The 18,639-nt window shown below is 40.7% G+C and overlaps 1 protein-coding gene and 1 pseudogene across 2 annotated transcripts; one reads left to right on the forward strand and one right to left on the reverse strand.

Annotated features, from left to right (window-relative positions):
* Positions 1-5,712: 5,712 nt before the first annotated feature.
* Positions 5,713-9,562, reverse strand: LOC145423101 (mannose-1-phosphate guanylyltransferase catalytic subunit beta pseudogene; annotated as a pseudogene). The gene is made up of 2 exons (XR_013904209.1): positions 9,094-9,562; positions 5,713-6,591 (listed from the first exon to the last, which is right to left on the reverse strand). The product of XR_013904209.1 is annotated as a mannose-1-phosphate guanylyltransferase catalytic subunit beta pseudogene (transcript).
* Positions 9,563-9,675: 113 nt separating this feature from the next.
* LOC145423104 (zeta-sarcoglycan-like) lies at positions 9,676-18,216 on the forward strand. The gene is made up of 3 exons (XM_080295266.1): positions 9,676-9,767; positions 13,820-13,943; positions 17,046-18,216. The coding sequence occupies exons 1-3, from the start codon at positions 9,676-9,678 to the stop codon at positions 17,235-17,237; spliced, it is 408 nt and encodes a 135-aa protein (XP_080151392.1). The 3' UTR covers positions 17,238-18,216.
* Positions 18,217-18,639: the final 423 nt, after the last annotated feature.

Below are 18,639 nucleotides of genomic sequence, written 5' to 3' on the forward strand. Positions count from 1 at the left end.
GCTCACCTGCTGCTGCACTTTCTGTCAGTTCACTCAGAGACTTCAGACCGTCACAGTTTAACTCTATGCATCAGTGAGAGCTGCTGATGAAGATGAAGGACCTGCTCCTCTTCCTCTCCTGTGTGGTCTGTGTCTCTGCTGATGGTGAGTTTCTCTTTTTAAATTGACAGTTTGCAGCTTATTGATCAGATTATTGATCAGCTTGTCAGCATTTAATTCCATTAATGTGTTTCAGCTCTACACATGGACATTCATGTCATTGGATGTTCAGACTTTAACGGAGAGGTCATGTTTGGACTGGATCGTGAAGAACTCTGGTATGCAGACTTTGAGAAACAGATGGGAGTTTCCCCTCAGCCATCTTTTATTGATCGCATCAGCTTCAAAGGATTTTATGAACAATCTGTGATTAATTTATATACCTGCAGACAGAACCTGCAGATTACTTGGCAGGGTATAAAGGACTTCCCTCCACAACGTGGTAAACACATACAGCCACACACAAACGGATAACAACACTCAATACAATCCACATTAATCAACTGAAATCTGGAATCAAATTTACCCGATCAGCTGTTTGTAACACTTCCTACGTCCATCAGCGCGAACTATCACATGACCGCACGACCTGCCCGAAACTGGAAGTGACGTCATTTTGCGGAAATGTAGTTTTTTACCATCGTGGCCTCATGAGCCTATACTGGTGATTTTAAAAGTTATGTTTGACTTCATGACTTTCTGTGTCGTTTCTGAGATGCTGAGGACTCATATTGCACTGCTGGAAATATTTTATTTTGATGCATATGCTGTTATTTTGCAAATTTGCACTATAATATCTTTTTTCGTTTTTCCTGTAGTATATGAAAATTGGTGTATCTCAAAAATAAAACTATGAAGACACTCAAAATAAAGTTCCTTTGGTGGGAAACTAGTTTGTGCAACTTTTTTGTATTTACAGTTTTGAGGGATAAGCCTCTTAAATTTCTCTAACTAGAAATATATGTTAAAAAATCAAAAACGATTTTCAAGTTTTTTGTAGTTTATTGCACTTTTTTGCAATTTATGTAATTACTATGCACCTAATGCAGACATATTATTAAAATTTAGGCTGTAATGGTTGTATTGATGTATAGCAACTTGAAATGCTCCAAAAAATGGCTCCACAGCATGTAAAAATATAAGCTCTGGTGGACTTGGTTCTATGGTAGGTCTTAAAGGGTTAATTTGATAGTCATATGTCCTGTGTTAAGTGTAACCAGTTTTTCATTAGTGATCGAACCACTCTCAGTAGCTTTAAAAATGGTGAAAGGATTAGGAGGGATTGATAGATGGGGTATAAAACATCAGGTGTCGCTCTATGCAGATGGTTTGCTTCTTTATGTGAATGATCCTCTACCAAATATCCCACACATTTTATCAGTATTAAATTATTTCTGATATTTATCGGGATATAAGCTTAACATCTCCAAAAGCGAATACTTTCCAGTTAATCAAATGGCTGCAGACATACCTACATCAACTATACCCTTTCAAATGGCTAATTCGGGGTTTAATTATCTCAGAATTGCAATTTCACGATCTCTGAGATTAATGCGGGAACAGAATATTACTTTACTTACAATGAAAGTTAAGTCTGATCTTCAAAGATGGAACTACCTACCGCTGTCTTTAGCTGGTAGGATTCAAATGATTAAAATGAATGCATTACCTAGATATCTATATGTATTTCAAAGTTTGCCAATTTGTCTGCCTAATTATTTCAGAACTAAATGACACTATTTCATCATTTATTTGGTCCGGTAAACGTCCAAGGGCTAGTCGCTCGCTTCTTTATGGGGATAGATCAGCTGTCATGTTGTGTTGCTCCTGCCCTGTCTCGTTATCTGTGTCAGCTGTGTTCCCCGTGTGCTCCCACCTCCCTCGTTAAATCTCTGTGTATTTATGTCCGCGTCTCCCTTTGTTCAGTGTCGCATTCTCTCTCATTCATGGCCGTGTGCTTCTCTGTGTGCTAGTTTATTGCTTCCCAATGTAGTTTCTTATCAGTTTGTTTCGCCATTTCCCTCCAGCAATAAAGCTGTGAATTTTGAGTTCATTCCTGCCTCTGTGAGCTTGCGTTTGGGTCCACTTCCTGCCTGCCACACAGCCGAATCATGACAGGAGGATTAGGATTGCCTAATTTAATTGGGTATTATTGGGCATCTAACATGTATAATACATTATTGCGGTGTGCATCTCCCTATACTAATTGGTGCCAGAGTGAAGCAGCCTCCTGTTCCTCGTCATTACTTGCTTTAGCATGTGATACCTCACAATCATCCCTATTAAACCGCTCTTCCAACCCAGTTGTTACTGAAACATTAAAAATTTGGTCACAAATAAGATGACACTTTGGTTGGCTCACCCTCCCTCTTGCAACCCCGATCTGCAACAATCACTTATTTGTTCCAGCAAAGATTGACTTAAGATTCTCTGTTTTAGAACATAAAGGACTTGGTACTGATGATCTATACGTAAATGAGGTTTTTGCAAGTTTTAACGAACTAGTTACTCGCTTTAATTTCATTATATCCGATTTTATTCGGTACTTCCAGGTGCGAAATTTTGCAAAGAAATGTTCAACCTTATTTCTACAAATCCCAACTTCCAGTGGAATAGACTTGGTTCTCAGAGCCAAAACTTTGTTAAAGGGTAAAAGCTAGCTTCTCCACCTAGTGAATCTCTTTTAAACAGTACCAAGATGAAATGGGAGTCAGAACTCCATATGAGTTTTTCTGAGTTGTTGTGGGATGGAGCGGTAGGGGCCATTAATTTGTCTTGTAGTTGTGCCAGACTTTCATTAATACAATTTAAAATTTTCCACAGATTACACTACAGTAAAGAAAAACTGTCAAAATTTTACCCAGATAAATTTGATGATAAATGTAACAGATGCTCACAGATACCTTGCAATCTTACTCATATGTCCTGGGCGTGCCCTAGGTTGTCTGAATTTTGGCATCAATTCTTCAAAATAATTTCAGATATATTGGGTATAAAATTGATTCCGACTCCACATATCGCTATATTTGGCAAACCACCAAATAACCTTCACACTACAGCTATTCAAAATAACCTTATTGCCTTTGCTTCTCTCATCGCTAGAAAAAGAATTTTGTTGTTGTGGAAATCATCTCAGCCACCATTAATTAAAGTGTGGTTACAGGATATCTTAGGACTCTTGAAATTGGAGAAGATAAAATTCTCCATCAGAGGCTCATCCAATAGATTTTTTTTTTTTTTTTTTTTTTTTTACTCACTGGAAACCATTACTTAAATACTTAGAAAAGTAGAACTCTCTCTGTAGTCCACCATATGACAGTGTACAAATTGTTCTGCTATTCCCGGCAGTGGCTGTTCTACCTTATAAGAATGCTTTATTTAAAGATATTCCAGCATTATTAATTTGTTTCAACCGCTGAGCAGGGATTCAGTAATATTCATATTGTTACTACTGTTAATATTTGTTAAGACTTATATCAATATTTATTAATGTTAATATTAAACTATAAGGATACGCTCTACTATCTTATTGTTGATTTCTTGTTCTTGCTTTTTTTTTGTATATTTTGTATGGGTTAATTCATTTCCTCTGTAACATATTCATTTTTACATTATTGGGAGGGAGTGGGGGTATTCAGGGACTCATCCCATTTATGTTTTTTTTTTTTTATATGCTATAAAAAAGAAAAAGATTATTTCTATATGTACCTATGTGTATTGTGACAGTTTAGTATTGAAAAATAAAAGAAAACAAAAAGTGTAACCAGTTTTCCTTCCTCTGTGTCTGGCCATGACTGATTAGTCCCAGCTGTGTTCACACCTGTTACCCATCTCCTCGTTATCCTTCATGTGTGCCCTCTGTTCTTTTTCATGTTCTCCATAGTAGCTGTGCCATAGAGTGTCTTTCATGTTCTCTCAGTTATATCTGGTTATGAGTGCTTCAGTTGCCAAGATCTGAGTTCAAGTTTATCTTTTGTTTGCTTCTTTTAGTGTTTTGTCTTGTACTTTGCTTTATGTAATTACTATATCAAAAAAAGCTGCCTCTTTAAGTTAATATTGTCTCAGAGTCCTGTATTTGGGCCCTACTCTAGCCTCCAGCACAGCTCACCATGACACTTAAACTGTGTTTTGTCTGCTGAGCTGATCTTGAATGATTAACTCTCACAACCAATTTGGTCTTTTATAATTACAACAAAATAAAAGTCCTGCCAATGTCACAAAAAAGGAGGGAGAGATACCTGATAAAAATCAGTTCTGCCCAAATTTCATTAGAACATTGACTTTGCGACAAGAGGGGACAGCATGTTAGACCTTGTTTACTCAAACATTCAGCATACAAGGCTTCACCCCTCCCCCAGATTGGACAATCTTAAATACACCACTGATCTATGCATCAAAACTACAAACCGAGTGCCAAAGAAGTGCCACTGTTTTCAGATGACATAACAGTGGTGGGTCTCATCACCAACAACAATGAGTCTAAATACAGAGAGAAGGTACAGCAGTCTGTCTTCTGGTGTGGTTCCTGCAAGTTTCAAACATGCACTAGTGCAGCCACTGCTTAAGAAACCTGGCCTTGATCACACAGTTTTAGCGAACTATAGGCCTACTTCCAAGCTCCCTTTACTTTCCAAGGTTTTAGAGAAAATTGTTTTTAGTCAACTGAAAGATTTTCTAGATGATAATGGCATCCAAATTTATTTGCCCCTGAAGCAGAAGGGTGGCATCTCCATAAAACCTCTCACAACATGCCTAGATGACATTAAAGCTTGGTTGGCTCTAAACTTTTTAAATTTTAATGAAAAGAAAACAGAGTTGTTGGTGTTTGGACCCAGTGGTCCCTGCGAGTCCTCCTCTGTAGATTTGGGACCCCTGGAAGTTTATTTTAAACCTGTTGTTCGTGGTTTTAAGTTGGATGGTGATTTTAAATTGGACAACCAAATCAGAGCAGTGGTGAAGTCCAGTTTTTATCATTTAAGGCGACTGGCAAGAGTAAAATCTTTTCTTTCAAGGCAGCACCTTGAAACAGTGATCCATGCTTTTATTTCTTCCCGCCTGGACTACTGTAACGCACTTTACGTGGGGGTCAGTCATTGCTCTCAAGTCTGCAGCTGGTTCAAAACGCTGCTTCATGACTCCTAACAGGAACTTTTAAAATAGAGCATATAACCCCTGTCCCAGCCTCACTGCAATGGCTGCCTGTGTCTTTTAGAGTTAATTTTAAAATTCTTATGTTCACAGTCTTGCCCCGCCTTACCTCTCTGAGCTTCTTCATCTCCACACACACCCTGTCGGTCTCCCAGGTCAGCTGACCAGCTGCCCTTGGAGGTACTGAGATCCAGGAGGAAGCTCAGAGGGGAGCGGGCCTTCTTTATCGTGGCTCCAAAATTATGGAATAATTTGCCCTTCACTGTCCAATTTTAAATTGCGTCTTAAAACCCACTTTTATTCTTTGGCGTTTAACCTCAGTGAGACCTAATTTCCCCTTGAAATTAAATTGCCGTACTTTCCGGACTACAAAGCGCACCTGAATATTAGCCGCACAAGCTAAAATCAGGGGAAAATGCTGTTTTGTACCTACATCAGCCGCACCTGACTAAAAGCCGCAGGTGCTTTAATGTTTACTTACGATATGTAAGAGAATATGCACAAAGGGGATTATCAGGAAAGAGATGGCTGTTTGGGAACACATCCCTTGTATTAATATTTTGAAAAACAAGTTACTGGTACATATTTGCATAACTTTTTACATATATGTACAAGTACCGGTAATTACAAGAACGAAACATGTACTCTGCTTTATAAACGAGTAACAAATGTAGTTGACAAGACTTCACTCCTGCTGATCTGCCAGATCATTCTGTTCAAAGTACCCGGCAACAAGACAGATGAGCAGGTTGAGGGCGGGCAGTTTATCATCTTCCTGGCTGTCCAGCGTGCTGCGGAGCTGGGCGCATCTCCGTGCAAGCTGTCTGATGGATGAGTGAGCTTGACGCTACATGACGATTCGCGGCTCCGGGACTGACTCGTTGATGGATTTGTGAGGCAGGACGTTGGCACCGTTCAGGTAAAGCTCATCATTGATGATCACGTCCTCCCCCAGCACCGTCACATTCTCCATACGCACCCACTGGCCGACTGACGAGCTCCACCCCACGATGCAGCTCTCCAGCCACGAGTGCGATCGAACCCTTGACCCTTTCAGCACCGTGCACCTCTTTATCCTCACGCCATCCTCCACAACAACGCCGGCGCCGATGGTGACATTCGGGCCGATGGTGCAGTTCTCCCCGATCTGTGCTGTGGGATCAACCAAGACGTTGCCGAGGAAACCGGGGCCTGTGCGTAATCTCTCAGGTGCATGTTGTCGTACTGACTGGAGGTACATACACATCCCTGTCAGGAAGTCTTTAGGCTGGCCGATGTCCATCCAGAAACCTTGCAGCTCCATGGCATACAGCTGTCCCTCCCCTGCCATGACAGGAAATATTTCTTTTTCAATGGATGTTGGTCTCAGCTGGATCCTGCTGAGCATGCTCGGATTGAAGATGTTGTAGGAATGTTTAGCTTATTTTAGAGTTTAGAAATGTGTTATCATAGAATGTAGAATTATTGTAGAGACACTGTTTGTAGAGTAATAAAGGCCTCATTGTGTTGTGATTTTAGAGGGCTTCTCCCCCATTGAGCGGAAATTCCCCAGAGGATGTTTTAAGGTGAGGGTGTTAACATTTGTAACTGTGGGGGGAGTTTTATGACCTCTAGGGAGTCATCTACACCCACAGTGTTTTAACTGTCACGCACACACATCCACACGCACACTCACTCACGAGCACTCACATAGACACGTGGGAACGTGCACATGTAGGCATTCACGTGCTCGTGCACATACACACAGACAGAGTTTGCAGCACACCGTAGAGGGGGTTTTATAATGGGGTCACTTCTATAAAGCTGACTGTAACCAACAAAGGAGTGAAGATTTTTGCAGAGGGACACCGGCCTCATCTTCCCTTCTAGAAGTGCATACTTAAATGAAGATGAATGTAGATGAATAAAGATTTTGTGAAAATGACTACTGAGTCCGGTGCCATCTCTGGATGCTCGAGGAATAAGAAGAACCGGGGTAAAACTGAATTCTCAACAGTTTTGGTGCCGAGACCCGGGATTCGCTCGAGGCCCAGAGATGAATTGGCAGAGCTGAGATCGTGAAACGAGGCGAACAGAGAGCTAGCTCACATGATTAAAAGGTAAGCACGACCTGTTTATTTTCGAACCGTGCATATTGTTTAAAGCCTAAATTATCTGTTCGTTAAGTTGAACGTATCCCAGTGTAAATTCACTCAGTAGAAAAAGGCGGCTAGTGTCCGTCTCAGTGCGACTAAAGCAAGAGACTTTTGCTAAGAACTTCAGGTTGATGTTTAGCGTACTGTGAGCGACTAAAGCAAGAGACTTTTGATAAGAACTACAGGTTGATGTTTAGCGCCCCGTAAGGATATCTCGGTGCGTTAAAGCAGGAGACGTTTGTTACGGATTAATAGAATCGGTGTTTCATCCGTCTTAGTTATTAGGAAAAAAAAGTGGCGGTGTTTGATCCGTCCCCGTGCGTTACAGCAGGAAACGTGTGTTATTATTAGTTAGAAAGCGGGGCTGAGAGGCCTCGTCGCCAGCTACGGGCTGCGCGTGTCACGGGTTTGGTTACCCCACCTAGTCTCGGACGCGGGGCTAGGACCTGAAGGCAGGAGATCCAGGGTGGTGACCTGGGGATTCGTGGCTCCTTAAATAACTAAAGCTAGGTGTTGGATCCTAGTCGTGGTTGATAACGTGCATGAGAGTGGGGGGCAAGTTGCTTTGTTAGTGAGAGAACGACTGCTTGGCTCAGCCCACTGACTGCAGTGTGTGTAGACTGTGTAGTGTGTGTGAAAGCGCAGTTAGAGTCTGTGTCTCGTCTGAAGTACGGGAGTCAATTTAAGTAACAAAAAGAATTCGTGTCTAAAAGTGTGTGTTTGTGGTGTGCAGAAATCGCGGCAGGAGGCCGTGTCGCGAATTGTTGCAAGCTGTGAAGTCAATTGGGGGGTTTAATTTGGTTTTATATTTTTTAGGGGAAGAGAAACTGCGGTATCAAGTCCGTGGCGCATGTTTGAACAATTCGTGAGGCGCACAAGCGGACGGTACCCGCTTTGTGTGCCGCTTGGGGCGTTGTCCTGAATCAGCAGAAGTGTCTCGCAGAAAGTTTGAATGGAACTGCGAGAAGCATGAGGTGTGTGTGAGCCAGCCTCGAGGGGGCGGGTTCACAGGTGGGACGAACGAAGAGTAAAGTGTGAGTGTGTGTGAGAGAGAAAGAAAAGGTGGGGGCGAGTGACCAGCCTGTGAGTGTGTGTGAATTCCTTGATGACAAAGAGGGAGACAAAGTAGATTAGTTGATTTTCTATGAAATAATAAGAGTTAAGAAATCGTAGTGATCAAAGAGGAGAAAATGACCTAAAGTAAATAAAGCAAATTAAAGAGTGGATCAGTGTTAGACTAATGATAAATAAATTGATAAAATTGGTGACATTTAAAGGTGATTAAGTACTCAAGGATGAATGGAGAATTTGATTGCTGACTGTATGACAGCTGTTGGGCTGAAAGGAAATGAGGGTGAAAAAAGTTAACAGGTTAATGTGGGGTGAAAAAAAAGAGAGAGAAAAGAAAATGATGAAAACAAAGAAAATAAAAAGTGTGGAAGTGTGAGTGGGAAATTGTCTCCAACTGGGGGAAGCAGTGACACTACAGGTCACCTTCTTCCCCTGCTGGACACAAAAGAAAACATAATTAGGAGTGTGGTGGATGAAAATAATTAACAACAACATCAAGAAGATTTTTGTGTTTGCAGTTAAGAATAAATAAAAATTTATTTTTGGGGTTTAAAGTCAGTAGAGTTCAAAACAAAATAAGCAGAGATGTGTTGCTTTAGGAGTAATGAAAACATATGCAGTCACAGTGAATAATGAAAGTCTCTCAGTCTGTCGTTTACAGGTGGGGAACGGACCAGGATCAAACCTGCTGTAGATTTGTACATGCCGGCATTAATTTTGTTGGAGACAAAGACCTTTGGTTTCTCCACAAAGCGATGGATCCTCCCGCTGTCTGCCTCATACACCACCACACCGTACTTAGAGGGCTCTTCCACCCGTGTTACCACAATGGTTCCCTCCTTGCCGTGGTTGCGGTGGAACTGCAGCAGATCTTTGAATGGAAAATCACAGATGACGTCCGAGTTGAGAACGAAGAACGGCTCACTGTCATCATTCAGCAAGTCTCGAGCCAACGCCAGGGGACCTGCTGTTCCCAGAGGCTCCTTCTCATGAGACAGAGAGATACGAATCCCAATTCTCTGCTCCTGCACTCTCATCTCTCTCTCCAGGAGCTCTGACATGTAGCTCACTGCCAGAACCACATGGTCCACCCCAGCTTTAACCAGTGCCTCCACCTGGTGCAGCAGGATGGGTTTGTTGCAGAACTCCACGAGGGGTTTTGGGGGGTGTTAGGTTTCCTTTTTTTTTTTTTTTTAAAAGAGAGACGCAGTCCTCCTGTGTCTTCTCCAAGCTTCACATGTAAGATCCAACAGTGTGAAGCACATAGCAGCCAGAAATTGTAATGCCACAGATCAGAGAGGCTTCATCATCACCATCTTCATCGCCGTACGATCAGAGCGTGAGACTTCACATCTGGCGCACAGGAGAGATTCTGTGAGAAGTCCTCCTTCTAGCTTGTCCCACAAGCAGTTGGTGAGATTTACTCACAACAAAAAGGGTTAATGACATAATTTCCATGAAAACATTAATTCTTTGTAAAGTGTTTAAATTGTGTTTTCACTTGACCTTAGGAGTGTTAGAGTGTATTGTAATGTCTGTACTCAGGTGTTTCCCTCTGTGATCCATCCCCTTCAGAGCTGAGACACTCAGGACTGAACAGACTGCATAGTTTCTGTGACTGAGCCTCCAAAACACCTTCTTTGAAACCACTCATGATAGAAGGGCTTTGTATTTGCAGCAGCACTACTACAGGTATTCAGTTTATTACATTATGTGTTTGTTTCTTAGGACCAGCTCTGAGTGCACACTACCTAACATATACACCTTTCTGTTCATTACAAACCAACTACTCTGGATCATATGGCCAGTTGGCAGGAATGTTGCTGCAGGAAAACATCCCTGCAGATCACCATCATTGTCAGACTGACTGTGCCTCCTCTGTGCAGTGTCAAGATCCTCCCTAAATGAGTGTGTAAGTTAACATTTTCATTGTTTGATTCCCTTTGACAAGACAAGTATCACTGATATTTACATTTACAACTACATATGTTCCCGTTTTCTGCTCTTCTTTTAAAGTCCTCAGCTATCCTGCTTCTGTGCTGCTTGCCACACATCAAACACTGGCCGGATGACAGGGAGGATCCACTCTGAAGTCACTGGACATGATGAGGATCATATGGGACTTCATAGTTTCACAGAAACGTTGTGCTCTGTGATTACAGGTTTCAAATGGACATAATGACTGCCTCTCTCTGATCAACAGGCTAAAGGATTGTTTTCATTGTTAGTGCTCTGTACAATGTATGCTTATTTAATATTTCATCACAGAGCAAGCCTTTATTTATTTAACATTTTTTTATTTTGTTTTAATGTTGAATTAACTGTGGGGATTTTTTTAAGTGGGCACTCGGGATGTCATATGACCAGAAATGTGGTAACTGGAATTCAACAGTATGGAAGAAAAAATCTGCTGAGAACGAAACACACACAAAAACCCCCAAGAAAATTCAAATTCATTCCATGTAATCCAATCTAAAACATTTTAAACTGCTGAACAGCAACACAAACAGTGTTAAAAAACTGTGTTAACAGAATGATTATGATAAGTTTGTACCAAAGTTTCAGGTCACATGGCACACCTAGTGTGTAGTGTGGGGTATCAGCTGGTAAGTATAGTTTTTTTTCATATTTGTGTCCTTAGAGTTCAGATAGATAAAGCCTTGTGTATAATAATTAGTCATAACCACAACTCAAAGTCAGGGACTAACTAAATTTGGGACTTTGTGTCTGAGCCCAGGTTAAAACACTGTGTAAAAAAGCATTTAGTGGCATGGCTGAACAATGCTGTAAACTAATGATACTTATTTAATCCATGGTCACAAAAAGGACTAATGTGTTTATTTGATTATTTGTATGTGTTAAACTGTGTCACCACCTTAGGCTTTCATTTGAGTTTACTCAAAAATCTCTATACAGTTCTCTTTTACCACTGTGTGGACTCTGTTTACATTAAAACATAAAGAAGAATGAGTAATAAAAAGATGTGTAGACAGATTAAGTAGACTGATAGAAACAGCTGTTCAGCCATGTTCTAAGAAACCAACACAATTTAAAGGTTCAGGATTGTGGTTTTAAAAGTTGAATTTTCATGTATTTCATATGTTGCTTATTCAAAGGAGCTTGCAAAGAAAAGCGTCTGGACTTCTTTAAGACTTAAAGAAGTCCAGACGCTTTTCTTTGCAAGCTCCTTTGACTACGATGACCTGGATGACTGAGAACCTTCACAGACATATGTTGCTTATTATTTTTTATTTAGTTATTTAATTTAGTTATTTTTATTTATTCTAGTAGTCCTTGTCAGAAAGAAGCTGTAAAATATGACTTAAGATTTTTTTGTTATTTTCTATGACATACAAAACAAATTGATGTATGTAATACTATTAAACATGATATACACATGTGTATATGTCTGAAAAACATTATGCTGTATATTAAAGTTTGTATTTTCTCCAGAATGTTTGTTCATCTTTTAAGTTCATTTCAATTAGAAGAATATGAACTTTTAATATTCATTCAGAGGTTTTCTGACTTTAAATTTTCTTTTGTCATTACTCATCTTTTTATTATTTACATTTTAAACATGTTTAGCTTTTTTCCAACTTCTTCTGTGTGAACATCAGCTTTCAAAAGTTCTGCACTTTTGTTTTCAGGTTAAAAATTCTGTATTTTTCATCTCATTCAGAATTTTTAACTTAACATTCAGCAGTTAATTCATTTCAGTGCATACATTCAGATTCAAGCATTCACACTGCAGTTTCTTCAGAAAATACACTTTCTAGTTTATTTATTTATTACACCAGTCAGTCTCAGGCAGAGTGAAGTGTGACTTCACGCTGCTGCGTTAGCCTCACAAAGGCCATACATGATAATGGAAGGAGTCTGAGACGGTTATAAAACCGAAGAGACATTTTTAACTTAATTCATTTAATGCTTTTTTTTTCTTCTGGACTGTGCCTGAAACAAGCACTCATGGAAATTGCGCACTTTGTCTTTTGGCAGAAGCGCCTGCTCTGCTCTGCTGTGTGTGTGCGTGTGTGTGTGTGTGCGCGCTCAGTGGGTGATGACAGAACTGCTTTGAATGGAGTGAAAATATCACAGGCTCATGCATTACATATCACAGATTTCTTACGGCATGGCTCAGTGCACGGTGTTTTAAATGGATCTTTTAATGACTGCCCTGTCCATAGAGAATCAGCAGACTCTTAACAAATAATTATTGGGGGGTTTGAGAGGACAGATGGGATTTTGAGTGCTGCCACTGGAGATGAATGAGGGGTTTTTTTCGTTTTGGGTTTGTTTGTTTTTACACAATAAATAAAAAATTTGAAATTAGTACTTAAAATTACATTCTTGCCTTTTTTCTGTAATAAGCCGTTATTTGCATTCACAAAACCAACAACATGAAGGGTTTGAGATTAAAATTGAATTGGAAAACGTAATACGCAAACAAACATGTCATAACACTGTATGCTGAAGCGTGGCGTATCTGCTCACTGAACAGCTTTCATGGAGAAAACAATAGATGGGTATTAAAAGAAAAGCCACTCTATCTTCTTTATTCCTTCACGTCTAGAGCACAAACAATCCCGGGTCAAAGGCACGTTTTCACAGATCCCCTTCAGACTGTATCTACTGACAGGCTTTTCAAATGCAGATGAAATTTGTTTGCTCGTCTTTCTTCGCACCCTTATTTCCACTAGTGCATAATCCAAAATATGTGTCACTTTCAGAGCGTATGGAGATTTAAGCGATTTAAAGGCAGCTCCTTAAAGTCTTCCATTTAAAATTCATTGAAAACAGATTTGAGAGAGATGTGCGCGTGGGGGGGCGGAATCAATTTGAAACGGTTATGAGTTATGAAAACAAATTCCACATTGATTGGCTCTCACACTTATCTTTCCCTGTGTAAACAAATAGTCCACAGGAGGAAAATGCAAATTGCATTAGCCTCAGCGTGGCTGAAGGTCAACATCAGCTGATACAATTATGGGCTGTTTAGGACAGCCATACTGCTTTGGAATAATGAAAGCAGCTATTTAAACATGAACAGCAGCTTTAATATTCCTCCGGTAGGGAAGCAGTTGGTACGGCAAACCCCAAGCTGCACTTGCTCAGACAGAAATATCAGTGCGCTTTCTTTCCTTCTTTCTTGTTAAATTTGAGACATTTTGACTCAAATTTGAAATCCTTGGATTTGTTATGAAAACAAAGACGATTCGCGTCATTAATCTGGCCTAAACACGGAGAGATGTATAAAATATCAACTGAATAACAATCAGTGTAACCTTGAATGAATTTTGTATCCTTAGCTATTAAATCCAACTGAAAGGCAACGTTTTAATAATGCAAACATGCTGAAAGTATAAGCAGAATAAATCAATGAGCTCATCCGCTGCATCACTGAGCTGCTTCTTTTTTTTTGTCAGGCTCGAGTCTCCCACACGAACCCTGACCATGGAGGCTCCCAGAGGGGTGGAAGTGAGTGCCGCTGAAGGGTCGCTGAAGGTCAGCGGTCGCAAGGATCTACGGCTAGAGTCCACTGAAGGAGAGGTGAGGAGCATTCGTTTCTATATATGTATATCTATATATTTGTTTTAAATATTCTATCACAGGGCATGTGATATGAAGCAATCAAATGTGACTGAGTAGTTTTAGCTTTAACACAGAAGGAAATAAGAGACTGTAAATATAGTCTTTCCATTTTCACAGACTTAAAGATCTGTCATTGTTTCTTTAATCATAAATTAAGGAACTCACAAGTCTGGAGTTGATTCCAAGTGTTCAATTTATATTCATGAAAAATGCAAATGCAGTATTTATTCAAGTCAAGAACACCGCTGTCATGATACTCCTGATGTGATATTATTGCGATTTTAAACGTTTTGCTATATGCTGAGTATCACATTAACATATATTGCGATTTATTCCCTTTTTTTCCAAACTTGGTCAGCATCTCTTTCTTTTACTTTGTAAAGTTCTCGCATTTCTGTCATTTTATTGCAGCAAAATAGAACTGTGAAGCAGACAGACTGACCAACACGGTCATTAACACCCATCAAAATGTTGCATGCACCTGACAGACTGAGCTGTTTGTGCTACATTGTGTTACATTGTGTGCGACTGAATTCAAATGTGTGGGCTGCTGTACTATTAAAGGTATTTTAAGCAGCAGTAGCCAGTCATCGGTGAGATAATGAGCCACATATGAATCCACAGCATGTAATGTCCAGATGTCTCAAGTTAATGCAACCCTTTGCTGTACTCACATTTATGCCTGACCTCTCTGTAGAGCCTGGGTACAGCTGTATCCATCAAAAGGTGTCACACACCTGGGTTCCAGTGCCTTGAGATTGGGGAGGGGAAAATGCTTCTTTTTGTCCTCCACGTAGTTGCACAGCCAGGTGTCCTTGAGTTTCTTGAAAGGCACCTATAAATATTTTCTTAGCTCTGAATTGGGAGGTAGTTTTGTCAGTGGTCCCAGTGTTGGTTGTTTTGTAGAGACAGCAGCCAGCAGTGAGGACAGAAAGTTTGCCAAAGTAAACTGTATGGTGGACCACCACGAAAACGTCTCTAATAATAAACCCAACCAGATACTATTTCACCTTCACAAACATGAACGTTTTCATGAAACTAACAAAGGCAACACGAACAAAGCTAAAGCTATTCAGAGCTCGAGCCAACCGCGAGCTAGGAGCCTCGGTATGAGCAAAGGATCAAGACTGTGATGAGGGGAAATTATGGAGACGAGTGAAAAAAAGAGAAAGGGGCTCATCTGGCGACTTTTTAAAAACACCCTAAAAGTGATGTAAGAACCTGACATTTGTTTTGTCGTGTAAATCTTTTGCTTTTGTTTGAGGTAAATATGTCAGGTAAAGGTGGATGTGCAGCAGCTCCCTTTTAATTAATTATTTGTAGCTGTCTCCAGTGTCAGAGCAGTTTTTCGGTTTCAGTGTGAGAGCACGTGCTGCAAAATCGAATAATTCATTTTAGTTTGAAGAATTTTATAATGTAGAAAATTAGATTTAGCAAAGATCACTATGAGCAGGTCACACATAGAGAATAACCGAAAATTTGCATCAGCCAAGCTAATGTTCATAGTTCTCCCAGAGTATTTTATGACACTCCCGTGTATTATATCCACCTCCTTTGTCCCTTCCTTTTTTGTAAATCCAAACTTCTTTTTTTCTACAATGCTGCCATCTGTTTTAAAAACTTCCTCCCGTATGCCGATGTCACTTGGGGAAAAAAAAACACAAGATCACCATCTGTTGAACTGTTAAAGTAATTTCTTTTATTATTCTAGGGCTAAAAAGTTAGTATTGTCTTTGCAGATCATATATTAAAATATCAATATTTGATGGGTCTGTATCAATACAGTATTATCTCTCAAACTATTGCAGTACTCTGGCGTATCAGTACCCTCTGCCCTTGTTACCTGGATGATGGAAAGAGAGGGAAAGCAAGGACTAATTATCCAAAGCAAAGGATTCATTGTGATTGCATGTACGGCTACCTGTGGAGCTAGGTCTGTAGTATTAATTAGCTTCAGCAAGGAGGTTATGTGGTTTGTTTATTTAGTCTGTTTGTTAGCCGGATGACTCAAAAAGTTGAAGATGATTTGCATGAAAACTTGGCCAGAGCCTGGGCTTGGCTCAACTTATTTATTTCAAATTTGTCATTTTACAAACTAGTCTAAATTCAGACATCCTTCTGGATCCAGGAACTCGTGCATGGTGCGGAGGAAATGATCAGCCTTGGCTGGGTTTTTGTAGTCTCTTGTTGTGAATGCTGATAAAAGAAGCAGGCTAAATTCTGGGCCGTGGCTCTACTTCCTGCTCAGATTCAGCCAAGTGCTGTAAAACGAAAAGGACGGTTTTTTACGGTGCAAATGAACAGTGACCTCAAACATCCCAAAACAACCCAAGAGCTTCAGAAGGCAAAGGATATTTAATGCTCTTAAATCGATGAGTCACTTGCTTGATTTTTTAACCCAACCGAGCCAGCTGTTCACTTATCTGAGACAAAAACTGAGCCACGAACGCTGAGACAGAAGGCAGCTGCAGTAAAGGCCTGGCAGCGCATTTAGTGATGTCATTGCTTTCAGACTGCAGGTGGTAACTGACTGCAAACAGTCTGCAACAAAGTCACAATGCAATCCTTATATTTATGAGTTTGTCCAGTTGCTTTGAGCCTGTGGATATGGTGGAAATGAAGTCGTTTTACTTTTCTGTTTTTCTTTTTAACATTTGAGCCTGGTGGTGGATGGAAACAGATCTCCAGAGTTCTAATAATGGTCGTTTAGAGAATTGTCAGTCACTAATTGCGAAATCTTGGCAGTCTGTTTAATAGTTGTTGAGCCATTTCAGTCTGAACCAAAGCAGCGACCCACCAACTGACACTCTGCTCTCTTGAGCCACTAGTGTGGCCAAAAAAACAAAAAGAGAGAGAGACCAATTTAATGTTCCAGGCCACCTTCACTGCTGATCTAACTCATCAGATCAGGACTGCTGTATCTCACTCCACCTGCTACTGTATTTACTGATTGTGCCACAGTCATTTATCAGTTCCAGTTGGTACTATATCACTCCAGGACACCCCTGACAGTGTTATTTGAATGACTTCCAGCTTGTCTCCAACGTTGTGTCCTTCCAGATACTTTTAGATGCCAACGCCGTTCAGTTTGGAGGCCTCCCGCTCGGCACCTACACAGCGTCGCCCAGGCAGGCCTCGCAGGAGCAGACCGTGTACGAGGTGTGCGTTTGTCCCAGTGGCAAGATCTACCTCTCTCCCGCAGAGAGCAGCTCCACCTGCCAGGCCATGAGCAACATCTGCCTCTGGAGCTGACCTGGGAGCAGCGGCGGTTGAGCGGAGACAGTTAGAACATCTGCTCTGGAGCTGCAGAGAGCGGGATGGGTCTCTCCGATGGTACAAATGACAGAGTGGGACACTGAGATGGAGCTGGTAAGAGAGACTGCAGTCAGGTCAGCACAGAAGCATCCAGGTTGCTACCTGCAGTGCGTTGAAGGAGGTCAGGACTCTTCCACCAGTGGAAGTCGCGGCGGCTCTCTGAAATCAGGAATATCCCACACGGAGAGGAGAGCCTCCATCTCCTTATTAGATTCAGAGGACACGACTTTTATTTTTCTACTCCAGGTTGAGTGCTGGCAGGCAGTGACTGTTTTTATGATAAGGAAGAAGAGGAGAGGTGGGGATGGATGAAACACAGGTGCCTTCAGCTTTAAATGGCTTCATTCTAAAACTGTCTGTGCAGCTGGAGTCAGACATTAGCTGTAATGGTAGAAAGTGGAGTAAGCACAATGATGTTTTTCCCTCTAAAAATCCCATAGACTGAATATAAAAGATGGACATAATCACTGCAAAGCTGCTAACAGGTGTGTGAAGCCTTGAGTGTAGCTTTTTGATGGTCACATCTTTGTTAGATCTAACAAACTGAGCAACACTGCACAAACATACAAAAAAAACTTGCTAACTACACGCATTACCCAGTTTGTCCTTGATGGCACCAATGGTGACGTTTGTTAAAGTAGCCCTGAAAATACTGATTGAGCCCAAAACATGACAGAAAATGGTTTAATGTGTTCATGAAGAGAGAAGTAGGATCATTTTCTCATACAGTCGAGCTTCTTTCGCAACAAGATGAGTCGCCCTCTGCTGGTCATTAAAGAAAATGCAGGTTTATCCATGTTTTATATGCAGTCTATGAAAAAATTTAGATTGTTTTTGTTTTTGAATGATCTCAATAGGTGTGTGTTTGTTTTCTACTCTGTCAGAGGCTGTGTATTAAACTTGTTTCTGTGTGGCACTCATCGTTCTTGACATTTAACTATTCCCCGAGGTTCAGGTGGACAGATTTCCAAAGACTTCGCTCTCTAAGATAACTGTGACATGATGTACTACAACTTTAGCTGGAAGACCGTCTCATTGAGAGTACACGTTTGGAGCGTATATCACATATTATGTGATATTCATTGTGTTGAAAATTAAGTTTAGCTGAATCGAGGATAACTTAAACTACAAAGAATGAACATTATGTGATCAAAAGCTCCAGAACAGCAGGTCAGTGGACCTTGTGGTAAGTGTTTCTTTGACATTTGTTCAATGACAGGGGAAAGTCCCCCGATTCTCAAGTACTACAGCGCCACCAGTAGGGCAGAAGTTGAAAGTGCATTTAAGTCGTACTTCACAAAAAAATTAGGTGTGGTTGGATAACTTGCATCAAGCCAAT

The sequence above is a fragment of the Astatotilapia calliptera genome, chromosome 3, assembly GCF_964374335.1.
Source record: "Astatotilapia calliptera chromosome 3, fAstCal68.1, whole genome shotgun sequence".
NCBI classification, from domain to species: Eukaryota; Metazoa; Chordata; class Actinopteri; order Cichliformes; family Cichlidae; genus Astatotilapia; species Astatotilapia calliptera.

Bases quoted from the DNA above. Each gene is read 5' to 3' on its own strand.
- LOC145423104 (XM_080295266.1), top strand. From the start codon at position 9,676: ATGCCACAGATCAGAGAGGCTTCATCATCACCATCTTCATCGCCGTAC. The intron at 9,768-13,819 runs GTGAGAAGTCCT...TTTTTTTGTCAG, and splicing joins TGGCGCACAGGAGAGATTCT to GCTCGAGTCTCCCACACGAA. The intron at 13,944-17,045 runs GTGAGGAGCATT...GTGTCCTTCCAG, and splicing joins TAGAGTCCACTGAAGGAGAG to ATACTTTTAGATGCCAACGC.